This window comes from Choloepus didactylus, chromosome 1 (genome assembly GCF_015220235.1).
Source record: "Choloepus didactylus isolate mChoDid1 chromosome 1, mChoDid1.pri, whole genome shotgun sequence".
In the NCBI taxonomy this organism is placed as follows: domain Eukaryota; kingdom Metazoa; phylum Chordata; class Mammalia; order Pilosa; family Megalonychidae; genus Choloepus; species Choloepus didactylus.
The window spans coordinates 2134903-2161012 of record NC_051307.1 but is presented as its reverse complement, the minus strand read 5'-3'; the positions used below and the strand labels follow the sequence as shown (position 1 = coordinate 2161012).

General features: G+C 51.8%; 4 protein-coding genes across 5 annotated transcripts in view; 1 reads left to right on the top strand and 3 right to left on the bottom strand.

Moving 5' to 3' along the window:
* The window catches only part of TSPEAR (thrombospondin type laminin G domain and EAR repeats), a 319882-nt gene that overhangs the window by 268100 nt on the left and 25672 nt on the right, over positions 1-26110 (bottom strand). The gene's annotated exons all lie outside the window — the stretch shown is intronic.
* Positions 600-950, bottom strand: LOC119529752 (keratin-associated protein 12-1-like). Its single transcript, XM_037830438.1, has one exon. It carries the CDS (start codon positions 948-950, stop codon positions 600-602), a length of 351 nt encoding a protein of 116 aa, XP_037686366.1.
* LOC119529758 (keratin-associated protein 12-1-like) lies at positions 14553-15050 on the bottom strand. 2 transcript variants are annotated; one of them, XM_037830456.1, is made up of 3 exons: positions 14899-15050; positions 14745-14811; positions 14553-14660 (listed from the first exon to the last, which is right to left on the bottom strand). In XM_037830456.1, the coding sequence occupies exons 1-3, from the start codon at positions 15048-15050 to the stop codon at positions 14553-14555; spliced, it is 327 nt and encodes a 108-aa protein (XP_037686384.1). The 2 variants fall into 2 exon arrangements, with proteins under 2 accessions (XP_037686384.1, XP_037686376.1); XM_037830448.1 differs by having other exon boundaries at positions 14553-14830; positions 15008-15050.
* On the top strand, positions 20338-20847 carry LOC119529791 (keratin-associated protein 12-1-like). Its single transcript, XM_037830537.1, has 2 exons — positions 20338-20369; positions 20577-20847. The coding sequence occupies exons 1-2, from the start codon at positions 20338-20340 to the stop codon at positions 20845-20847; spliced, it is 303 nt and encodes a 100-aa protein (XP_037686465.1).

Here is a 26110-nt window from a genome sequence, read left to right as displayed (position 1 = left end):
ACGTCAACACGTGCTGATTCGCTCTGGGGTGGGAACCCACGGAGGAGGGAACAAGACCCAAGTACTGCAGGAGAGGAGACAGGACCCCCAGCCCCTGCCAGAGCCCCCACACACCTGGGCCCACCCACCTGAGCCCACGGAGTCCCAGGAGCCAGGACAGGATCTGGACACTCGGGACCACTCCCTGCACCAAGGAGCCCCCCTTTTGGTCAGCCCCTGTGGAAAGGGATCACTGAGCAGGGAGTTGGCCTGCAGCTTCATTCACAACCACAAGAATACACACCCAGAACACGTGGAAATAAAGAAGAAATAAAGAAGCCAGGAGCTGCACGGGGAAAGCATGATTTATTTGGCTGACATGGGGCTTTAGTTTCCTGCTGGAGTCAGAGAAGGGCCCCAGGAAACCAGGAATTCCCAGAGGGCAGACACGGGGCCAGGACAGAGCCCAGATCGTTGTGCCACATTCTCCACCCAGAGTAAGTGGGTTCTGGGAACGTGGTTTTCATCTGCCCCAGGTGTAGAATCTGGAGACCCACCAGGAACTCATTCCAAAGGGAGAGACGCATCTGTTCTGGATCAGCTGGATTGGCGCCAGGAGATCAGCACGAGGCAGGGGTGCTGCAGCAGACAGGACTGCAGAGGAGGGCAGGGCAGGAGGGCTGGCAGCAGGAGGAGGACTGGCAGGAGGGGACCACGCACACGGCGGGCTTGCAGCACATGGGCTCGCACACGGCGGGCTTGCAGCACACAGGCACGCACACGGCGGGCTTGCAGCACACGGGCACACAGCAGGCTGCCTGGCAGGAGGCACCCACGCCGCACACGGGCTGGCACAGCAGAGCCACGCAGGAGGCCGGGCGGCAGCAGGGGACCCCACAGCCCAGGGCTGGGCAGCACGGGGACCCGGAGCAGGCCGGCTGGCAGGCAGCGGAGCAGCTGGTGTTGCACATGGTGGGCGAGGGTGGCTGGGGTGTGTGTAAGGAGGAGGACGGGGCTGGTCTGGGGGCTCCCTCCTCTGGGTGACCTTTATACCCAGGACCCAGCAAACTGGCAACACGTAAACACAACTGTTGTCTTCCTTGTTTCTGCTTCCTCCGGGCTGTCTCCCAGAAGCTTATTTTTCTGCTGTGAATTTTTCTATTTTTTTGTTTGGCACTTAGCTTCATGACAAATTGCATCTTCTTCAAGGTCTTCTTAAACTTGGAAGCCTGCCAGCCTGTTTTTTTGCTCTAAACTCCACCTTGCTCCTTAAAATTTCAACTGAGTTGCTCTTGTGTGATTCCAAAGATTGGTTCTTCAGATTTTCCTCTCTGGGTGACAGTGATCGTCAAACCATCACAAAATTGTACCCTCCTCCCACGTGCCAGGAGGACTCCCCAGTAGATGTGAGGGTGCACTCAAGGCGGCTAACTCTCCCTGGAGTTTCTGGGGAGCCTAAAGCTGGAGTTTGAGAGCTGGCAGCTCCCACGGGAGGATGGGGAGACGATGCGTATGTGATGCGTGAGGGTTGTGGGGTGTGGGTCCCGGAGCAATTCTTGTGGGTGGTGACCCCGGATCCCTGTCATGAGAAGGCCTCGTCCTTCAAGAACTGAGGTGACACAAGCAGCCAGATGTCCTGGATGGAGACACGGCTCTAACCGAGCAGGGGCTGGGCAGCCAAGAAGGTGTCCTGGAAGCTGGGGACAAGAGGAGGGTCCGTGGGGAGACACGGAAGGACGGATGGCGTGTAGGTTGTATTATGCACCCCGACGAAGGAGACATGTTCTTAATCTTCATACATGTTCGTGTGGTGTGACCCTATTAATAAGCTGGACCTTTTGAAGATGTTATTTTTAGTTCATGTGTGTCCCAACTGAATCAGGGTGGGTCTCAATCAGTATTACTTGGGTCCTTTATAAGCCATTGAAATTTGGACCCAGAGAAGGTCAAATCCGGAAGTCAGCAGAAATCAGAAGAGCAGACATAGGAGAGAGCAGACGCTTGGAGAAGGGAGGCAGAGATGCAAGCAAGGAGCCCCGGTAACTGCAGCTGGCTAGCACCCGTGCGGTGGAGCTTGGGGTACGGCACGGCCTTGCTGATGTCTTGACTTTGGACTTGTAGCCTTGCAGTGAGCTAACAATTTGCGTTCTTAAAACAATGACTTGTTGGTATTTATCCCAGCAGCCTGGCAAACCGAAACACAGTGGAAGGCCCTGAGGGCCAGTGTGTCCTCCAGGCAAGGTCACCAGAATTGCCCTCTGCACACGTAAGACCAGCTCAGACTTGCAGCCTGCTGAGGCCAGCACAGGGGCTTGCGTGAGAAGCAGCCAGAGTGTGGCAGGGGGTCTTTGCAACCCTGTTTCAGCCGCTCAGGGTGGGGACACGTGGCAGTCGTGTCTGGAGCCACCTCTTCTGCTTCTCTCTGCGGCTTCTGCCTGATGTGCAACAGCCAACTAAAGCCAGAAAGGAAGGAGCAACCTACCATATCTCTGCAACACTTTCCAACTATCCGAGGCCAACTGAGGCCCCGCGGCGCTGCCGTATCGTTCCGCCTGGGCGGGATTCTGACTTAGAGGCGTTCAGTCATAATCCCACAGATGGTAGCTTCGCCCCATTGGCTCCTCAGCCAAGCACATACACCAAATGTCTGAACCTGCAGTTCCTCTCGTACTGAGCAGGATTACCATGGCAACAACACATCATCAGTAGGGTAAAACTAACCTGTCTCACGACGGTCTAAACCCAGCTCACGTTCCCTATTAGTGGGTGAACAATCCAACGCTTGGTGAATTCTGCTTCACAATGATAGGATGCTTTTGGCTCCCCTGGACTGTGCATGGTGCCCTTCCTTGGCATTTTCATAAATTCAAGTTCTCTTTCACTTCACCTCCACCTCACTCGTCACGGCAGGGAAGCTTTGAGAATAAAACAGGGAAGATGGTGTTTCTGAAATAATTCTTGGAAGGGGCTGCTGAGTTGAAAGATCCAGGAGTTGATCTACAAGATCAACTGACTGACACACACCTCAGTGTGAAACCGGCAGCCACACAACTGCACACATGCACGGGACCAGCCGAGTGCTGATGTGCAGGGCCTGCTTTATTTGTTATTTGCCTCTCCTGAGTTTTCTTCCAAAGGGAGGGACCTCCGTTAGGCTTCAGGCTCCAGTCCTGCTCTCCCACCTTCCATAACCCACAGTCCTCCCTGCAGCAGTGCTGAGGACCATCCGATGGGTGACCTTGGGACAGGGTCGGGGACCCACCTGTCTGCAGAGGGCATGTGCTGTGTCTGCTTGGCTGGAGCAACCTCAGCAGGAAGAGCCTGGCCCATGGGCGAAGGCTGTAGATTTGCAGGACAGCCTGTCACGGGCAGGAGAGAGTCGGCCTCATTCTGAGGTTCAGTTCCAGAAGCCACACACCTCAAAGAGCTCTCAAACCATTCTCTCTGTGATAACCAGGTGACTTTAGCCTCACCGGCTTGACATCTGCCCCTCCCTATTTGTTCCACACGAGTGGTCCACAAAAAATCTCCTGAAACCTGAACCTCTGCTTCATGGACCATGAAACTTCACGAACAGACAAGAGTTGAATGTGGAGATCAAAATAGCACTGGAGAGCTTGATAGAATGACTATAACTCCCGAGATAGGAAAATCTATGTGATGGATAATTTCATGTATCACTTTGGCTAGGATATGTTGTCCAGTTGTTTAGTCAGGAAAGTGCTACCCTGATTGTTACTATGCGGGTGTTTCATATAAGGATACGCTTCTGTAGTCAGTTGATTGCATCCAGGACTGACTGCAGCTACAACCAACAAAGAAGATGGCCACCAGCAAGGAGGGAGACTCCTCATCCAGTCAGTTGTAGGTCTTAACACCAGAACTCAGAACTTCAGTCAGAAAGAAGAATTCCTGCCTCTACTTCAGACAGCTTCTCCTAGGGAATTCACCCTCTACTTCCTCAAGGTTCCCAACTCGCAGGCTGCCCTAAGGAATTTGGTCATGGGAGCCAATGACCGTCATAAATAGTCCGAAAATAAATATCTTACTATTTACATATTATGTGGATATTTACAGCTATGTTGATTCTGTTTCTCTGGAGAACCCTGACAAACACACTTTACCTCTGAAGAAAATTTATGAGGCACCTGTTTTCAGTGGTCCCTGAGTTGCATGTGACTGTGACTCCTGCAAAAGAAAACTCATGAGGGAGCGCCACAGTCACTGGGCTCTCTGCCTGAGTTCACCTACCAAACGCGGTGCAAAGAGCTTGGGTCTGAGCAGAACACGATGGTCCTGCTCTGCTGAGGAAGAAAATATCAGTGTTGGGGGCAGTGGAAGAACCAGGATCTGAGGGGTGGGGCCTCAGGAAGGATGGAACTGTACACAGAGGAGTTCACATAAGTCTATGTGAGTGTCTTCTGTGAATCCGTGGAAGAGTGGTGGGCTGCAAAAGCTCAGGACAAGACCACCAGAGGCTTACCAGAGAGAAGCCACTACACGCTTAGTGGAACAGCCCTCACTTCACACTGACACTTCTGAAAGTCTACACCTCAGGAATAATGACCACACCACAGAGCAAGACTACTCTAGAGCCACTCTAAAAAAGACTAAACCAATCCATGAAAAGAGCTGCAGAGAAGATACTTTGCATACTGACTCCCACAAAGTTTTAGAGCTTCAGAAATACACTGGACTTTCCATGGATAACCCTAACAATGTACAAAACAAAACCTACACAAGTTCTAGGTGATCCTAGCAGTAACTGACTGCCTGCTGTACCCAAAATTAATAGTCAGAAGATCACTGAATACAGAGACTCTAATATGTATTACACAAAATTTGTAATATAAATCCAAAATCACTAAACATGCAAAGATATAGGAAAATGTGATCCACAAGTTAAGTGGGGGTAGGGGAAAGCAGTTGAGAGAAATAAAACGCAAGCTGACTCAGACGTTGCAACTGGCAAACAATCGCTTGAAGGAAACTATTAGAAATATTATCAAAGTGAGGTAAAACTTGTTCAAAGTATTAAAGGAAAGTATTATATTAATGAGCAAATAGATAGGGAATATCACAGGAAAAAAATGGAAATTATAAAAAGAAATGGAATGTCTAGAACCAATAGGGACAATACACAAAATTTAAAATCCAGTGGTTTGGCCTAACAGCAACTTGAAAATATAAGAGTCTGTGAACTTGAAGACACATCAATATAAACTATCCAATCTAATGAAGAGAGAAAAAGAAGAAAAATGAAAAAAGCCTGCGAGACAATATCAAACATACTAACACACACAATTTCAACCTCAAGGAGAAGAGGATATTGAAGCATACAAATTTGAAAAATGGACAATTTCCCAAAGTTAATTAAAAAATATTACCAACTTACAGATTACAAAACCTCTGAAAATACCAAGTAGAATAAATATAAACAAAACAATATCTGAGTACATATGCTGGTTTGGATATATTATGTCCCCCCAAAAGCCATATTCTTTAATGCAATCTTGTGGGGGCAGATGTATTAGTGCTGATTAGGTTGGAAGCTATTGATTGAGTGTTTCCATGGAGATGTGACTCAATCAACTGTTGTTGAGAACTTTGTTAGATAATTTTCATGGAGGTGTTACCCCATCCATTAAGGGTGGGTCTTAATTAAATCACTGGAGTCCTGTAACAGAGTTCACAGACAGAAGGAGCTCAGAGCAGCTGAGAGTGGCATTTTGGAGAGCAGCTCAGAGAGACATTTTGGAGACAGCTGCTGAAAGCAGACTTTTGCTGACACCTTGGAGATGCTAGCCCAGAGTTTGCTCTGGAGAAGCTGAGAGAGGACAAAACGCCCCAAGAGCAACATTTTGAAGAATGCAAAGGAGCTGAGAGAGGAGCTGGAACACAACCCGGGATCAGCAGATGCCAGCCACGTGCCTTCCCAGCTAACAGAGGTTTTCTGGATGCCATTGGCCTTTCTCCAGTGAAGGTGTACTCCTGTTGATGCCTTACTTTGGACATTTTTTATGACCTTCAGACAGTAGATTTGTAACAAAATAAACCCCCTTTATAAAAGCCAATCTAGGCAGACTATTTCCATGTTGAGCTCTGAATTCACCGCCATTCAGAGCAGCTCCTGAATCCATTCAGAGAAGTCCTGAATTCAGGGCAATGTGACTTGACTTCCCCACCCTATACCTCCAGCCAGACTGCATCCACCTTCACGTGGGAAAACCAACAATGGGCATTTGCTGGGCTTCCACAAGGACACCTCCACAGTCCCAGCATCTGCCATGGACTAGTACACAAGATTTAAAGGAAAGGACACCCCCTGTGTGTCACTATAATGATGATATCATGCTAACCAGTAAACCTTTTCCAGAACTAGAAATTGCTACTAGCACAGTGGTGAACCACCTTGAAAGTCCAGCATGGGCAATAAATCAAAGCAAATTACAAGAGTCTGGGCATTCTATCAAGTTCTTGGGTATTGTCTGTTTGGGTAAAACTAAAGCTATTCCTTTAACTGTTGTTGTTAAAATAAAAAGTTATCCTATACTTGTAATCCTAAACAATTAGTAGCTTTTCTTGGTTTATTAGGTTTATACTCTATTTAAAAATTTTAAAGTCTTTGTATACCCCAATTAGAAAAGGAAAAGCATGGGAATGGGATTTTCCATGGCAGTCTGTGTTTATAAAAGCTCAGAGAACTATCACACAAGCACAGGCTTTAAGGGGGGTGGACCCCGATATATCCTGTGAATTGGATGTAGCCAGTGCCAATATTGGCTTTGGGTGGGGTTTGTGGCAAAGGTAACAGGCTAAATGTGTAACCATTAGATTCTGGTCCCAACTTTGGAAGGGCACAGAACTCAGATATAGCCCGTTGGAAAAGCAGTTGTGTGCAGCTTACAGTGCTCTGTTATAAGTCGAAGGACTGACTCAAAGACACCCAGCGACCTTATGGATGGCCACATCCATACAGGGGTGGACACAGGACACTATAAATAAGCCCCATTCGGGGAGTGCTCAGCTAAGCATGCTGACAAATAGAAAGCCTACGTCCTACAATGCTGAATTTTTAACAATAGCCCTGGGAGTGCAGAGATGCATGAAATTTTAGGAGCAGTCTCCCATGTGCAAGAGCAGCATGCCCCGCCTCCTGCTGATCCTCCCGAGGTGGCTCCACCCATGCCCACCGTTGACGGAGAAGGGAGTACACCTGGCCCTGCAGGGTGTACTGATGGATTGGCACTTGGGCAACATGCCACGTGGACAGCTGTGACTGTCCAGCCAGGTACTCACATCATCTGGCGGAGACTGGAACTTTGCAAAGCAGCCAGTGGGCTGAGCTGTGGGCTGTATGGGTGGTAACTGTCCGTGAACCGGGAGACACCTTGACTGTCTGCCCAGAGAACTGGGCCGTATATTGGGGCCTAACTGTATGGACGGCCACGTGGAAGCAAGGAAAGATTCTTCCCTGGAGACTTCAGCCCAGCTGACACCGTGGTTACAGACTTGCAACCTCCAAAACTGTGAGAGAGTAAATTCAGCTTGTCGGAAGCCAGCCTTCTGTAGCGCACAATCTCGGAGCCTGCCGACACCAGCATTGAGTTGCTTGGGACTTGGGTGAGAGACAGTTAGATTTGCAGTTTTGCAACACCTGTTTTGGCCAGAAAGTGTGAGGAACACAACCACCATGTCTGCAGCCACCAATTCCTCCCCTCCCCAGGGCCCTTCCCTGTCCTCCTACAGTGCCCCAACACAGAAATGAAGGCACAACACAGGGCACTTTCTGCTCTCCCCAAAGCTTTTCAGAAAGAAATCTGCATTGTACATTTGGTTAACCTTCCATTCCATTTTCATGAAGAATTCAAGGTTTTATTTTACCTTAACCTTCGCCTCTCACAGTAAGGAAGCCCTGAAAATGTAAGGGAGAGGCTTGAAGAGGCTGCTGAGTTGAACGACAAAGGACTAGATCTACAAGATGTTTTCTTTAGCAGATTCCCCAGCTGAGCAACACACACCTCTGTGGTTCTGGCAGCCACACAACCACACCGCACACGGACCGGCCGAACGCTCGTGTGCAGGACCTCATTGTTACTCTGCACTCCTGAGTCTTCTTCCATAAGGAGGGCTCTCCGCTGAGCATGACACCAGCCTCTCCCTGCCCCACCCCCGGACCCCTCACTCCCCCTTGCAGCCGTGCCGAGGACCATCCGATGGGTGACCCTGGGACAGGGACAGGACCCGCCTGTCTGCAGAGAGCTCGTGCTGGGTCTGCTCGGCCGGAGCAACCTCAGCAGGCAGAGCCTGGCCCGTGGGCGAAGGCTGCAGATTTTCGGGGCCGCCTGTCACGGGCGGGAGAGCCGGCCTCTTTCTGGGTTCAGTTCTGGAAGCCACACACCTAAGCCAAGTTCTCCCCCTGTCGTATCAGTGCCAAGCACACGGTTTCAGTCACACCCGTCTGACCACTCTCCACGGGCTCCACACTGAGGCACGACCGAGTGGTACCCAAAAGACTTCCTCAAACCTCAGCCCCTGCTGCGTGGACCAGGAGCTTTTATAAAAGCACAAGGGTTGATTATGGAGAAAAAAATGCCCCCGGGTAACTTGACAGACTTACCGGTGCCAGCCTATAACTTCCATGACAAGCAACTCTACAGCTGAAGAAAATCTGAGGCATCTGTTTGCAGCCGTGGTCACCAGACAGCACAGGACAGTGACTCCTGCGGGAAGGGAAACTGAGGAGGGGGCTCATGTTAACCCAATGTCCCGAATACAGTTTCCCAAATGCAGGGCCTAGAGCGTAGTCCGAGCAGAACACCACAGCTCAGCCCTGCTGAGAGGAAACTCAAGGCTCGGGGCAGTTGCAGCATCAGCAATGGGGGGCTGCACACAGAGGGCCCCACAAGTCTCTGGGGGAGCCCCTGTGAATCCGTGGAAGAGGATGGCGGCTGTGTGTGCTCCGGGAAGACCACCAGGAGCTTACCAGAGAGGAGCTCCTACAAGGTGGAAAAAGAAACACCCCTACCCAACCCCAACCCCAACCCTAACCACAGCTGGGTGTGAGTGGGGGCCTCAGGAGCCCCACAGGCATTGAGTCTCCCTCCGACAGTGGATGCCCAGGCCACCCCCACCCCCAGGACCAGTAGGAGCAGAAAGCAGGAGAAGGGGGTGTCCACGTTCACGAAAACAGACACATCAGCCATAAGCGATGGGAAGCAGGGAGCATTTTGGACGCCCTGAGCTTTCAGAAGGGAGTGGGGTCAGGGCCCCCGTGGGTAAACCCCTCCTTGTCATGAGTGCGCAGTAGCCACGTCACCTTGTGGGGGTGAAGGAACGGGGCTGGTCCTGGCCGGGAGGAGAGAAAGGGGAACTCACCCCTAAACTGCCCACCTTGGGGGGAAGCAAAAACTCTGAGCCACAGGGAGACAAAAGACACATCGTCGATGCCGCCCAGAACCCCAGGACACAGGGGACTGCAGGGCAGGGGGCCAGAGCCCAGTGGCGGCCGCAGCACCGCAGTCAGCGAGGCACGCTGGCCAGCACGGCCTGACTGCAGGCTCGGCCCCAGCCCCAGGCCAGCCTGTCCCTCCAGGGGGCCCCACTCAGGCACCCACCTTAGGAAGTGGCCCCGGGTCCCGTCCAGGGAGTTCTTGGAGCCTCAGGAGGGGGTGGAGGGAGGGGTGCCGGGTCCCCCACCTGCCCCCGCCTCACTCGCTCCCCCACCCCCCACCCTTGCCTGCTGGAGTCGGAGAGAACGAGACCACCTGCTTGGAAAGGCCAGCAGAGGGGGGTGGGCCAGGCTCATACCTGGGCTCCATCAGGGAGACACAGAGACCCCCCCCCCCCAGCATCCATTCTCAGCCCCCACTCAGTGGGGCGATGCCCGTCACGACCAGCTGGGCAGTAAGGACAAAGGAACAGTGTCGGGGTGGGGGGAAGATGTACAACCACAAAGCCCCCACGAGCCGGGACCATCCCCACTGACGTGGGACAAATGCGTTTTTTTTTGATAAACGTAGTGAATTTCCTCTTATTTCAAAAACTTGTAGTTAGAAAGTATATCTGCTTTCCATAAGCCTTAAAAAGGAAACCTGGGGGGTGGGGGGTGGGGGTGTGGGCCACCATGAGGCAGGAACCAGCTGCTTGGCAGCTGGATGCTCAGGCAGGTGTGGGCTGGACCAGGCCACGGAGGACATGAGGACCAGCTCCCAGGACCTGCCTGAGGCCCCACACAGGGGGAGGAGGACATCCCATTTGGGTCCAGTGTCTGCCGGACCCCAGCCAAGCCTCGGTGCCTCCGCTTCCAGTCCCATCACTGCGCGTCGGCTGCCATCACAGCGGGGCCAGGCAGTCGGCCAGTGCCCTCGGACAGAATGAGCCGCGGCCAGCACGTCCACCCGCCCACCAGCCAGGGAGGAAGGGCTGGTTTATGGGCTCTGCAGTCCCCACTGATACAGGGACGTGAGGCTGATACAGGCTCAGAACCCCAGGCTCCCCAGATGCTTGCTTTTCTATTTGTTCAATATACCCCCCAACCCCACTCCAGCCCCTCAACCTGCCCCAGTCATCATAGATTGACACAATGACTGGGGTTCTTGTCAAACTCAGCGATGCAGCCAAACCAAAAAACCAGTCTCTGCCAACACCCAGAAAGCTCCTCAAAAACTGGCCATCTCTCCTAAAACAAAAAACACACAAACACAGCCTCCCTTGCAACCCCAACCATTGGCAGAGAGGAGGAGAAGGCAGAGAAGGAGAGTCGTGTTTTCAGTTAAAAGAGATTCAATTCTGTCACCTACAGCTTAAAAAAGGCTCTTTAGTAGGTTGGATATTGTCCCACAAAAATTCACATACACTCAGAATATCAGAAGGCGGCCTTCTTTGTAAATAGGGTATTTGCAGGTGTAATCGATTAAGCTGCAGTCACCCTGGGTTGGGCCCTAAATCCAATCTCTGGTGACTTTCTCGAGAAGGAGGGACACAAGCACACGAAAGACCAGGGGAAGATTCAGGTGGAGGCTGGAGTGAGGCAACCTCAGGCCATGGGACAAACGGGGCCCCCAGAGTCGGAGGAAACAGGAGAAGACTCTTCCTTAGAGCCTCCAGAGGAATCACCTGCTCCTCCTGGATTTCAGGCTTCTAATCCCAAGAACCGTGAAAGCATACGTTCTGTTGTTTTACGCCTCGAGTTGTAGCTCCTTCCCAAGGCAGCTCTTGGAAACTGGCAGCTGCTTTGGAGCCAGGCAGGGTGCAGCTTCAGCAATTCCCGAAGATGTGGTCGTGGCTTTGGAACTGGGTGATGGGTAGAGGCTGGAGGAATTTCAAGGCCCCTGAGAGAAAAAAAACCCAGTGTGCCCTGAAGAGAATGTTGGTGGAAATACAAAACTTAAAGGTGCTTCTGGAGGGGGCTCAGGAGAAAATAAAGGGTGTGTTTTTTGGAATCTGGAGGAAAGACAGTTGGTTTAAGTAGCAGAAAACTTGGATGAACTGTGTTCTATAGTTGAGCAAAAAGCAGAACTTGGATATTTAGCTATTTCCAAGCAAAGTGTGGAAGTTGTGGCCTGGTTTCTCCAGATGCTGCCTAACAAATGCCAGAGGAAAGAGATAAATTGAAGAGTGAAAGGTTAAGCACGTGAAAATTTTGAAAATTTGAGGCTGTCCACGTGCTAAGAAATGAGAAAGTGTCGCACGGAGGCCACAGCAAGGCCTGAAGCCAGACAAGCCTTCGGTTGAAGGGGTTGCGCCCGTGTCTCGTGGGTCCGGTCACCATTTCAGCAGGAGCCAGGGACAGAGTCCGGGACATCAGGACATAGCTGTGGAGGGCCCTGTCCTCGGGGGCACGGGGCTGTGAATTGCACGGGAGACTGAATTTTACACAAGGGGAAACAAGCCAGCTTGGACAGTACAACAGAGACGGGATGAAGTGACAGAAGCATGGGGAGGAACAATGGTGGCTTCAGGGGCAGAAGACCTCGGGGCTGGGCCCCGTCACCCCGGCCTGAGGGAGGACCCAGGAGCCAAAGGGCAGAGCTGAGGGCCCAGTAACAGCGGATCAGGCCACAGATTATTCCCCGGCCTTGAAACCTAAAGGAACTTCCCATCCACACTGTGAGTGCTTTAGAACAGCGACGGCTTCAGTCCTTCCGTGATCGCTGTGGATGGCAGTGTTTACGCGATGCCCGTCCCGCTGAGGTACTGCAAGAGCAGATGACTTGTTTTCTACCTTCACAGATCCACATGGAGAGGAATATTTCCCCAGAATGGATCATACCCAGAGTCGCACCCATACTTGATTTAGGTGATTGAGATGGCGAGACTTGGAACTGTTTGAGTTGATATTTAGATGAGATTTTGGATTTAGAATAAAGGCTGAGTGGGTTAAGTCTGTTGGAGCAGATGGGGTATGGGACGGATGTAAATTTGAGGTGAACTGTAGTGGTATGGAGAGTGCCATTCAAAACTTCACGGTCCCTGAAACATCAGAATGTGACCTTATTTGACCTTATTTGATTAAGATATGGTCAACTGCATTGATGTGGGCCCCAATCCAAAGCCGGGTCCTGGTGAGAAGAGGGTGTCACCCCCAGAGAAGACGGCCCCATGAAGGCTGAGGCCGTGGCTGAGTCGAGCCTCCACGGCCAAGCCAAACCTGGGTCCACCCGAGGCTGGAAGACGCAAGGAAGACTTCCTCCCTGGAACCTCAGAAGGGGGGCCCTGCCGACACCCTGTTTCAGACTCCCAGCCTCCAGAATTAGCAGAGAATAAACACCTGTGGATCTGCCACCCGGTCTGCGGCACGTCGTCCACAACAGGCCCAGGAACTAGCAGAGGCTACAAGGCCGAGACCTGGTCACGACGTCCGTCTTCCGGTACACTGCCACCACTGTGGGAGCCGCCCAAACCGATGGTCCGCTGTTCTCCCTGGGATTTGAGGACCTCAAGCGATTTCACCTGGTGGAGATGGACCCCCACTTGTCTTTGCCCAAGAATCCCACTCCCAAGAGAAGATCTCGCAGAGGGGTGACAGGAGATGGATCCGAGATTTTCAGAGCGTTCCATCCGTAATGGCCAACTCAGAGCCCGTCTGCCCATCTGTGGTAGAGTCGCTAACATGCATTACTGACACGGTGTGTCTTGGTTTGCAGGGCTGCTTAGCAAAATACCACGAAGTGGTTGACTTAAACAACGGGACTTTATTGTCTCAGTTTGGAGGCTGAAAGTCCAAAATCAAGGTCTCGGCCAGCCACGCCTTCTCCAAAGTCTGTGACACCGGGGCTGGCTGGCATCAGGCTCTGTCCCCACATGGCAAACTGGCCCTCTGCGTCCTCCTGTGTCCTACTTTCCTTCGCCTGTAAGGACTCCGGTCACACAGGATCACAGTCCACCTGGATTCCATTTGGACTCAACTAAAAGGAGCTTCAAAGACCCGACTCATGGTGAGCCTCACCCACACCAGCAGGGGCAGGGCTGGAACACGTCTCCTGGGGTTCGTGATCCAATCACCGCACAACGCACACCGGGGAGCACTCCTGATGGACGCACTACACCCACACAAAATGTGGGGGGACCTGAGCAACATCATGGGGAGTGGGAAAAAGTAAGTTCCAGAAGATCACACTCAGGAGCATACCCTTTGAATACAACTAAAAACAACTAAATTAGAGTATATAAGTCTCAGGAATCGTAGAGATGTGGCAGCAGTGTAGACCACACATTTCCCGGCTGTAGTTACATAGGAAGGCAGGGAAGTGTTATTGATGGTGTTCTATTTATGTGTTAGCTGGCGGACTCATGGGAATTGGTTATATTCTGAACCTATATCCATCCATGCCCAATCAATCAGTAAAAAGCGGGCCAGCCGGGACCTGAGATGGGAGAGTGTTCTGTCGCCAGGGTGAGAACAAAGGAGTCAAAGACAGACCCTTTGGATCAAACTCTCCCTGACACAGGAAATATGACATCTTCTTACAAGATGGGAAAGTCCAGTCCTCAATGATTTCAGCATTTTGACATCAACACTGGAGGGGAAACCTGAATAAGCTATGGAAGGAAAGGAGAATACACCCAAGCCATCAGGCCACGTGCACCTGAGCCCACAACTCGTAGAGAGCCAGGGATGATCCGGCAGCTTCAGGACACTGCCTCCGCCAAGGACCGCCACACTTCCAAAGAGCCTTTGTGGAAGGAAATGCTGAAAATTAGTTTAATATTAGATTTAATATTCCTTCATAATCACAAGAATAGATATGCAGAGAATATGGAAGATAAAAAGAAAGACAAGAGCCAGAGAACTGCATGGACAAAGCATGATTTATTTGGCCTTCAAAGGAATTTGGTTTCCTGCTGGGGTCAGGGGAGGGCCCGATGGGAAACAGGAATTCCCTAGGGGAAGTGCAGGATCAGGAAGGGACCCCACTCAGCCACAGTCTCCACGCAGAGCTCAGGGGACTCACTGAGCAGGCTCTTCATCTACCTGCAAGTAGCATCTGGAAACCACTGTGGACTCAACCAGAAAGGGCTACAGATGTGGACCCATCAGCACTTGAAGAGCTGGATTTGGACTCACATGATCAGCACCAGGCAGGGGTGCTGCAGCAGACAGGTCTGCAGAGGAGGGCAGGGCAGGAGGGCTGGCAGCAGCAGGAGGACTGGCAGGAGGGAGCCATGCACACGGCAGGCTTGCAGCACACGGGCACACACACGGCGGGCTTGCAGCACACGGGCACGCACACGGCGGGCTTGCAGCACACGGGCTCACACACGGCGGGCTTGCAGCACACGGGCACACAGCAGGCCGCCTGGCAGGGGCTGGGCACGCAGCAGCCCGGGCTGCAGGAAGAGGTCTGGCCACAGGTCACAGGGCAGCACGGGGACTGGCAGCCACAGGGGGAGCAGCTGGTGGCCCCGCAGGCCGACTGGCAGGAGGCGCCCACGCTGCACACGGGCCGGCACAGCAGAGCCACGCAGGAAGCCGGGCGGCAGCAGGGGACCCCGCAGCCCGGGGGTGGGCAGCACGGGGACCCGGAGCAGGCCGGCTGGCAGACAGCGGAACAGCTGCTGTGCCACATGGTGGGCGAGGGTGGCTGGGGTGTGTGTAAGGAGGAGGACGGGGCTGGTCTGGGGGCTCCCTCCTCTGGGTGACCTTTATACCCAGCCTGCAGACATCCCGGAAGCAGAGAAGCACAACTGTTGTTTGTGTATTTGCTTCCTCTTGGCTGTGCCTCATAATATTATTTATCTGTTGTGAATTTTTCTATTTATTGTTTGGCCCTTGGCTTCATAACTAATTGCATCTTCTTCAAGCTCTTATTACACTTGGAACCTGCCAGTCTGTTTTATGGGCTCCTACTAGATTCTTCCTCATTCCTTCAGATTTCACCTGATTACTTTTATGTGATTTCACAGCCTTGGATCTCCAGATTTTCTCTCTCTGTGACAATTATCCTTAAAAAAACACCTCAAAACGGTGCCCTCCTCTCACATGCCAGGAGGTCTCCCCAGCAGAGGAGGCAGAACAGAGGATGGTTAGCTCTTCTTGGAGTTCCCAGGCACTTAGAGCTGGGGTTTGGGAGCTGGCAGTCTCCCATGGAAGGACGGGGAGTGGGTTTGTCTGTGGGAATCCTGGGGATTGAAGGTGTGCATCATGGAGACTGTCTTTGGGGGTGACATTGATCCTTGTCTTGAGAAAGCTTCAAGATGGAGAACCAAGATAAGGTAAGTGGTCAGACCTCCCTGATGCAGACGCAGGTCAACCAAAGGCTTGGAGAGGGGTTGGACCAGGAGGAGCCCTGGGAGTCTGGGGCCCCTGGGTCAAGCAAAGGTTTCCACAGGGGGCCAGAGCAGGAAAGACCGGTTATGGAAGGTTCCGAGGGCCAGCCCTCCCAGGTACACCACTGAAGGTAGTTTTTGAGGCATTTGCATGTGGGCAGTCATCACCAGGCAGCACACAATGGTGGTTCCTGAGAAAAGCGTGACTCACAAAGTTTGCTGCACACTCACAAGGTCACTGCCTAACTTCAAATTACCGAGAACATGGCAGAGGGCTGGGGTCTGAGCAGAACACAATGGCCCTGCTCTGCTGTGGAGGAAGTGATCTGTGTTTGGGAGAGTCGAAGCACCTGGGATCAGAGGGGTGGGCATTAGAAAGGGCAGGTTTGTGCACAGAGTGGTCCCCAAAGCCTTTGTGAGGGTCCCCTGTGATGTGTGGAAGAGGGCAGCAGGCAGAACACACTCAGGGGAAGACTACCAGTGGCTCACAAGGTTGAGAGTGGGACACCCACGGTATACAACTGGGACCCCAGAGGGTCTGCACTGCAGGAGCAGGGACCATACCAGAGAGAAAGGTGACTCTAGACACACCCAACAGAGCCTAAACAAACCCAGGAGAAGCTCTACAGGAGAGACACTTTGCATGATAAGTCCCACCAAGTCAAAGGGCTTAGGAAACACCTTGCATTTTCCACAGATCTATCCTAACGATGTATAAAACCAAGCCTACCCAAGTTCAAGGTGATCAGCCAGTAACTGACTGCCTGTGGGAATAAAAATCAACAGTCAGAAAAGAAAATAGAATACAAGGACTCTAAAATGCATGATACACAATTTCTAACATACAGTAAAAAACCATTAGATGTACAAATATGTGATCCACAGTCCGAGGGGAAAAGCAGTCAACAGAAATGAGAACTGAGATGCCCCCAAAGTTGGACCTGGGTACCAATGACTTTAAATAGCTATTAGGAATAATTTCATAGAATTGAATGAAAATATTACCTTAATGAGTGAATTCAATTTCACCAGAAAAATGGAAAGTATAAACAATGGAAATTGTAGAACTGAAAAGTACAATAGCTAAAACAAAACATCCACTGTGTTGGCCTAAAAGCACAGTGAAGATGAAAGAAGAGTTAGTGAACTGGAAGACACATCAATAGAAATTATCCAATCTGAAGAAGAAAGAAGACTTAAGAAAAATGGAGTCTGTGAAACAATATCAAACAGTCTAATGTACATGCAACTATAGCCTCAGAAAGAGAAATGAATGAAAATACTGAAGCCCAAAAATTTTTTGAAGAAATAATGGACAATTTTCCAAAGTTAATTGAAAAAAAAAAAAAAAAACACCAATTTACAGAACTAAGAAACTCAGCAAATCCCAAGCAGCATAAATATAAAGAAAAACATATCTGAGGATTAAATAGTCAAAGTAATGAAAACAAAAAATAAACAGAAAATCCTTAAAGCATTGAAAGAAAAAGACAGAGGAAGAAGGATAATTGTTTCCACTGACTTCTCATCAGAAACCATGGAGGGCAGAAGACAGTGGAATGTCATCTTCAAAATAAAGGGAAGGTGAGACCCTGAGAGCTGGCCAGACACATGGCCCAGGGACTGTGACACACCCAGATCTGGCAGCTCAACTCGAGGCTGTTAGGAGAGGGGAGGATGGTTTAGCTGCCACCAACTCAGAAATGGACCAGGGCTCCCAAAGCTCTCCCAGCAGAAGACGTGAATCCCTGCAAGTCACCCGAGCAGCCCCAGAGACAGGTGAAATCCAAGCCACTACATAGAGGAGCCACCAAACTGAGGGAGCAAGTCCCCAGCAGGAGCCACGGTCACCTAGAATGGACTTGTTTAAGCAGATGAGAAAGTGCACGTAACGTACTCATGGAACTGCTGGTGAGCTGAAGGTGCCACTGTTTTGCAGGTGCAAATAGAGATGTGCAGGGCCCCGAGGAACATCTCTGAGACAAGGAATTGGATCTTCAAGATCGTGGCTCTCAGAGAGTGGTCTGGAGCCTCAGGACTGGCCATTCCCTGAGGAACTCATTAGAGATGCAAGTCCTCGGGCCCCCAGACCCGCTGACCCAGACCCAAGTGGCCAGGGCCCGGTGCGCACTGTGGTGGAACCTCTGCTCTAAGGGAGGATGCAGTGAAATGTGAGGTCCTAAAGGACAAAGGTGACACCCTGGGCTGGTCAGATGGGAGGCCGCCGCCCAGTAGACTCCAACTCAGGGCAATGATGACGGAAAAGATGAGTGTGAACAGGGGGCCTCAGGAGCCCCACAGACATGGGGTCTCCCTCTTACAGTGGGGTACCCAGGCCACCCCAAGCCCCAGGACTAGTTGAAGCAGCAGAAAGCAGAGGAGGTGTCCACGTCCATGAAAAATGTACACATATTAGTCATAAATGATGGGCAGGAAGGAGCAGGCTTCACACAGGTTGGGGTGTCAGGGGTACCCTGAGCCTTCTCACTGGAGTGGAAAGACGAGGCCGCTGTGTGGGTGCAGCCGGGGCAGCAGAGCTGGTCCCCTGTGCTCGGCGGCTCACGTGCCAGGAGCACCAGCAGCTTCGTGCAGCTGGCAATAGGGGCAGGCAAGCCTCCAGCAGACACAAAGGTGGAGATGAAGGGGTGCCTTGCCAGGAGGCAGCTCCCCAACAGGGGATTTGGGTGTCTGCACCCAGGGAGAGCCCATGCTCATGTCGACCCTGGAGGGCTGGAAACACCTGCCCAGAGGGGAATGGCAAGATGGGAAAGAAAGTGCTGGGAATAACGCCTGCTGGGGTAACATTTCTAATCTTTCTGGAAAGGTGCGGTGCTCACACACCCTGGGTTCATAAACACAGGGCGTAATCAATGCTGTGAGGGTGTGTCCCCTGGCTGGGTCATCATTCCCACATGTCAGGTTCTGGACAGCTGGCCCAGGTACCCCAGATCCGCAGCAGCTGAGCCCCAGGGTTCCGTCCCCTCTCCTTGGGTCTGCCAAGTCCTCCACCACCCGGGTCCTGAGTTCTGGCTCTCAGCTTTGCACAGGTGACGGGCGGTGGGGGGTGAGGTGGGGGCAGATTTCCCACGTTGTGGGTGAGGGGCTCACACTGGGTCTTTACAAAGCGAGGCACAGCAGAGGCCTGGGAACGACAAGGTGCGGAGGCCGCGCGGCCTTGGGTGGGAAGGACGCAGCCTTTCCTGGAGTCAAGTTCTCTAACTGAGGCCGGAGAGGACACGAGATGGTGAGGGTAAGTTTGGGATTTTCATCTCTCTGCATTTTAATTTCCAGGCTTGAGCGCTGACTGATTATAGCGGCTTCTGGGTTGGGGGGCCCCTGCCCACCCCCCCAGTCACAGGAGGATCACAAGGCGCAGAGCGTGTGTTTGGGGACACCCCTGACCACCGCTGAGCGCCTCCACCAGCACACACGCAGCGGCTCGACAGCTGTGGCCGGTGCCCGAAGTGGACCTTCCCGGGAGATGCGGGGAGAAACCCTGAATCCACCCTCCTGCGGCTGCGTCCGCCAGGTGAGGTGCAGGCGCATCCTGCTCTGCGGGGCCGGGGGAGGATCCGGCACGGGGAGCCCAGCCCCTCCCTCCACCTCTGCTCTTCCTGGGCCCCACCTGCAGGGGGTGTGGCCTGCAGCCACCTGGCAACACCTGGGTCCAGGTGAGCAATTCTGGGGTGAGATATCGCAATACCCACTGCGGCCGCACATGGCAGACACATCCTCCAAGGGCTCAGGCCATCTGCCTTCGCTCTTGTCTGCCCCAATCGCTCCAGGACTTAAGGATTTAAGGACATGCACTTATTGAACTCCTTAATCCCAAATATAATTCGGCAAAATGGTAAAGACCACGGATGCCAGAAGGAAACTCAGCAGTTTTGAGTTCCTGCTTCTCTATTTCCAGCGATGTGAACATGCAAATATCACGCACACCATCGAGGCTTTCTAGAAAATTCCACACAAACAGGGTGTCAGCTGCCCCTTGGATGATCCAGGGAAAATGCTTTCAGAGCCTTGCCCAGACTTGAGTTCCTGGCATTACTGTTATTCCAACAACGCAGTCACTCAACCCCACAATAAGGAGCCAACAGCTTGGCTCCCCTCGTTGGGAAATCATCCTCAGGACTGAGTTCCCAAACAAAAACAGGGACCCCTGGTGCGTAGAGGATGCTTGTGCACGTGTGGACACTAGGTGGGTACTCAAAATTCGGGAGGACCTGATAATCCAGGACGTGGGACCCCTGGCCCCGCCCGACAGCCCTTCACATGCTGAGGAGGCCCCCACACCTGGTAGGGAAGGAGCCACTGCTTCCAGAAACCCAGCTCTGCCGAGCCCCAGGGAGCCTCAAGCTGGAGAAAGAATTTCCTGAACTGAGTGACTTCAACTGCAGAACTCCAGGGAGAGGGCAGCAGGAGAGAGCCAAGGAGGAAAAACAAACACCAGCCACGAGGAAGACAGCAGGGCATGGCCACGTGCCCAGGACACCCACAGCTGGGTATAAAGGTCACCCAGAGGAGGGAGCCCCCAGACCAGCCCCGTCCTCCTCCTTACACACACCCCAGCCACCCTCGCCCACCATGTGCCACACCAGCTGCTCCGCTGTCTGCCAGCCGGCCTGCTCCGGCTGCCCGTGCTGCCCAGCCCTGGGCTGCGGGGTCCCCTGCTGCCGCCCGGCCTCCTGCGTGGCTCTGCTGTGCCGGCCCGTGTGCGGCGTGGGCGCCTCCTGCCAGTCGGCCTGCGGGGCCACCAGCTGCTCCCCCTGTGGCTGCCAGTCCCCGTGCTGCCCTGTGACCTGTGGCCAGACCTCTTCCTGCAGCCCGGGCTGCTGCGTGCCCAGCCCCTGCCAGGCAGCCTGCTGTGTGCCTGTGTGCTGCAAGCCCACCGTGTGCGAGCCCGTGTGCTGCAAGCCCGCCGTGTGTGTGCCCGTGTGCTGCAAGCCAGCTGTGTGCGTGCCCGTGTGCTGCAAGCCCGCTGTGTGCGTGCCCCTGTGCTGCAAGCCTGCCGTGTGTGTGGCCCCCTCCTGCCAGCCCTCCTGCCCCGCCCTCCTCTGCAGTCCTGTCTCCTGTGGCACCCCTGCCTGCTGCTGACCACGTGGCTGCACCCCAGCTGACCCAGTGCAGATGGGTCCGCACCAGTCGTCCCTCAAGGAATGAGTCTTCGGTGGGTTCCCAAGATCTCCCAAGATACAAAGCAAGCTCAGGGAATCCTCTGATCTCTACAGTGAAGTTGCAGAATTATTTGGATCCCTTCCTGACCCTGCCCTTAGCCCCAGGGAAGTCTTGTTTTTCAGGGGTTCTTCTCTGACTGCAGCAGGAAACCAAATCTCTATGTTGGCCAAATAAACCTTGCTTTCCCCATGCAGCTCTCTGCTACTTGTGTTTCTTTTATGTTTCCATGTTTTCTGTGTATCCATCCTTTTGATTATGAAGGAATCTTATGGCTAATTCTCTTTTCTGAGATTCTTTATTCACAAGGGCTCATCAGAGTGGGGGAGGTTCCTGGTGGAGGGGGTGCCTGGAGCTGCCCGACTTCCTGTCTCCCGAGAATCGTGGACACGTGCACATGGCCACAGGTGTTTGCTTGGAATCCACTTGCTTCTCTTTCATGCAAGAATTGGGTCTTGTTTCTCCCTGACTTTGCTTCTTGCCTCCAGGGTTGTAAACCACTGTAGTTGATGTCAAAAGGCCTTACAGTATTGAGGACTGGATTTTCCCATATTGTTGGAAGATCTCAATTTCCTCTTTTAGGGGGAATTCAACCCACTTGACAGCTGTTGACTCCTCTTGACCTGTGGTTTACAATACTGGAATAATCTCATCTTGGGTTCATTTTGCACTCCTTAGACTAGCCCACTTTTTATGAATTGATTGATGACAATTGAGCTTCTTATGCCATAATAAACCCCTATGAGCCCACCAATTAACATGGAATGTAGAATATTGTCAACAATTTATCCCACTTCTTTGGGTAGCCACTATCTGGAATTATGTGCCCATCCTTCTGTTGCCTTTTTAAAATGTAGATTTGAGTGACATCTCTATGATTCCTGTTCTAGTTTGCTAATGCTGCCAGAGTGCAAAATACCAGAAATGGACTGGCTTTTATAAAGGGGGTTTATTTGGTTACACAGTTGCAGTCTTAAGGCCATAAAGTGTCCGAGGTAAGTCATCAACAATCAGGTACCTTCACTGGAGGATAGCCGATGGCATCCGGAAAACCTCTGTTAGCTGGGAAGGCACGTGGCTGGTGTCTGCTCCAAAGTTCTGGTTTCAAAATGGCTTTCTCCCAGGACGTTCCTCTCTAGGCTGCAGCTCCTCAAAAATGTCATTCTCAGTTGCTCTTGGGGCGTTTGTCCTCTCTTAGCTTCTCCAGAGCTAGAGTCTGCTTTCAACGGCCATCTTCAAAATGTCTGCTTCAGCTCCTGTGTATTCTTCAAAGTGTCCCTCTTGGCTGTAGCAAGCTCGCTCCTTCTGTCTGAGCTTATATAGAGCTCCAGTGAACTAATCAAGGCCCATGCTGAATCAGCAGGACCACACCCCCATGAAAATTATCCAATCAGAGTTATCACCCACAGTTGGGTGGGTTCATCTCCATGGAAATTATCCAATAAAACATCTCACCCTCAGTTGAGTGATCACATCTCCACGGAAACATCCAATCAAAAGTCTTCAACCCAAACAACACCAATACGTTTCCTGCCCACATAAGACTGCATCAAAGGTAATGGCATTTTGGGGGACATAATACATCCAAACCAGCACAATTCCTAAAAAGTGTATTTTTATACTTTGTTGTTTTGAATTGTATGAGAAGGGTATGATCCTGAACGTCTTCTGGAACTTCCTCTTTTTGCTCCAAATCCTATTGCTGAGATTTGTCCAAATTGTATGTGGGCGCAGAGCATCCTTTGACAGCTTTCCAGGGTTCCACTGTGTGTGACTGTTCCAAGTTCACCCCAGGGCAGACGTGGTGCTTCCAGGAGTTTCCTAGTATGGTTGGTGTCACTATAAGCACTATCAAACCCATCTCCTGGGGTCTATTCAGAAGCGTTTCTCATGGAATGGGATTATGGAGGCAAAGGGCATGTGGCTATCCATCCTACAAGGTGAAATCACCTGGTTGCGGTTTATATAGAGAAGGGTCTGGGGGATGCTGGTTTTCTCTGTTACCAGAAGGGATTTTGGAGTGTTCCAAAACACTGACATCTCGTGACCGGTTCTTAGCCTTGTAATTTCTCTCAGTTTCCTGGGGCTGCTGTGTCACAAGGTGTTAGCAACCGGGTGGCTTAAAAGAACGGATGTTTATCTCTCATAGTTCTGGGTGCTGACGTCTGAAATCAAGTGTCAGCAGGGCCGTGATCCCTCTAAAGCGCAGGGACTCAGCCATTCCTACCCCTTCTGTGGTTGGCCCCAGGTTTTCCTCGTCCTGTGGAATTTAACTCCAATCAGAGCCTCCTTCTCCACGTGGCCTTCTTTGTGAGTTTCTCTTCTTTTAAGGACACCAGTCATTGATTTAGGTCCCACCCTCATCCAGTAGGGCCTCATGTTTACTTCCTTAGTTACATTTCAAAGACCCTATTTCCAAAAATGGTTGTATTCTGAGAGTGCAGTCAGGTAAGGATTTTTGAGGGACATATTCACCACACCGCAGCCCCCCTCTGGCCACCCTAAAGCAATTCTGTTCCACGATCCATCCAACCCTCCCCAAAGGAGACTTAACTCTAAACCCAATGTCTCATCTAAATGTCTCAACTCAAAAGGTTGCAAATCTCATCATCAAGTTCATCCAGATTAAGCATTGTTGAGGTTCTGGGTGTGATCTGTGTAATGAAAAATTCCTCTCCACCTGCACTTCCGAAACTAGGAAACGAATTATCTCCTCATAGAATAAAATGACAGGCCATGCACAGGTGAGTCATTCCCATTCCAAACTTAGGAACATGGAGGGAATAATGGGGTCACTGGTCCAAAACACATTTGTACCACAGTAGGGCGAATCCTGCCAGGTTCCCAGGCTTGAGAATTCTCTTCTGTGCCCTGACGGCTCCCTCCATCCTCAGCTCTGCCCTCCAGCCCTTGCTGGCAGAGGGGGGCTGCCTTCTCTGCCCTGTACCCCTGCCCCGTGCCTCTGGCCTTGGAGTCATTTTGTTCCATTCCGTCCTGCTTCCGTCTCTTTCAGGCCTGTCTAGCAATGTTCCTCCGGAATAACATTCTTAAGACCGTGTCAGTGTCCTGTGCCACTCACAGGGTCCACACAGTCGGATAAGGTGATCCTCCACATACCTTCCCAGACACCCCTTCTCTACTCCTGCTTCTGCTGAGATGGTCAATTGGATCCTTGAGTCACGGGCCTACAATCTTCACAAGAAACCTCTTCAGTAAGCACCGGTGTCCTCTCCACAGCACAGTTGCTCATATTTGCTGTTTTTATATCCTAGAATTTGCCACAGGATCATATGCTGGTTCCTTTTTGCATAACAGTCCTTCCTCAATTTACCTCTTTCCTCTAGCATTTCACTATAAGCTGTAAGGAGAAACCAGGCCATTCCTTCCATACTTTGCTTGGAAATTTCCTCAGTGAAATATGCGAGTTTTGCTTTCCACCCAAATGTAGAGCACAATTCATCCAAGTTTTCTGCCTCTTTACGACAAGGCTCACCAGTCCTCCAGCTTCTGATAACTCGTTCCTCATTTCCTTCTGAGCCGTCACTGGAAGCGTGAGAACCACCACAGGTCCTCCGAAGTGTCCTCAGGTAAACCGGGCTTTCCCTCACGCACCTCCCAATCCTTCCAGCCTCTATTACCCAATCCAAAGATGCTAGGACATGTTTAGTTATTACTGCAGCACCCCAATCCCTGTTACAGGATCTGGGCATGTTTCTTAGAGCTGCCAAAACAAATACCACAGACTGTGGCTTCGAGCAACAACTGTGGTGTGTCCGCGCTCGGTCTGCAGAGCAGGAGTCTGAACTCAAGGTGTCTGCTGGGCCTTGCTCCCTCCAAGGCTCTAAGAGAGTCCGGTGGCCCCAGCTCTCCGTGGTCTGTGGCAGTGTAATTCCAGTCTCGCCCTCCGCCCTCCTGGCCTTCTTTCCTGTGCTCCGTCTTCTCCTCATCTGACAAGGACAGTGGTCAGGGGGTTTTGGGCCCTCCCCAATCTAACACGACCTCATCTGTCTTAGCTGGTTACATCTGCAAAGATGCTGTCTCAGAATGAGATCCCATCCTGAGGTTCCAGGTGGATGTGGTCTTTTGGGGGACACATCAACCACACATAGCTTTATTCCAGGGTCTGGGTCACACATTTAAATCTCTCAACTGAAAGAGTAAGTCTCTCTCCTCCGCAGTGAGCAGTGTTTGTGGGTTTTGAATTTTAGGATACAAAGCCAAGTGTTTAAGGAACTTCCTGGGGGCTCGCAGAGAGACTGGCTGTTGAGGTTATTGCAGACTTGAGTTTGACACAAGAGACACAGTCTTTGTCTCAACCCTTGGAGACCAGGCCTCATCCTTCTCCTTGACTGCGTTGTGTTTCCATCCCATCGTCTCACAGGGCAGAGGTTCTAGAACCTGAGTGCGCCCTGGGCCTGGCCCCAGAGTCAGGGTCAGCAGGCCTGGGAAGGCATGAGGATTTGCCTCCCTAACAAGTTATTGGGGGGTGCCTGGGCTGGAGCCCCAGTTCCCATGCCTCAGAGTTGTTCTTTGGAGCCCTGGCAATATCTCTATCTCTGCAAAAACTGTGGCACCTACAAGTCACACAGCAATTCTCCACTTTACATGGAGTTTCTCATCTGCATAAATAAGTCCATTTTAGGTGACTGCTTGTCCCAGTTTTCCCCACTGGCTTCTCCTGTGGACCCTCCCTGCTGGTTTAAGTGGCTCTCCTGCTGCCAGCTGCCTCGGGGGTCACTCCAAGCCACTCTCAGGGACTTGGCCTCTTCCTCTGCCAGTCGTGAGGCCCCTGCCACCATTTCTGATCTGGCAGCAGGGAAACCACCGTTCCTCCTCCAACAGTCCCTTGAGGAGCCAACAGATCTGGGTGCTTCCTGGGGACATTTCCCTTTTATACGAATCTGACTGGCCACTGAGATCCCAGTTTCCCTTTCTTCTGTCCAGCACTTTTCTTGATTGGACTCTTTTCTTAGAGAACCCCTCTCTTCCTCTGGCTCAATCCAACTCTTTCTTAGGATTATTCTTAGCTTTATTCTTATGCTGCTCAGTTCTGATATTTAGGCAAAGCATGGTTTTCACCCCACTGTGACTCTGTCAATTCCCTTGGCCCTAGAATCAGAATGTTCCATTAGATCACGTATTGTCTTCCTCAGCTCTGGGACAGAAATCACTGGTTTCTCTATTT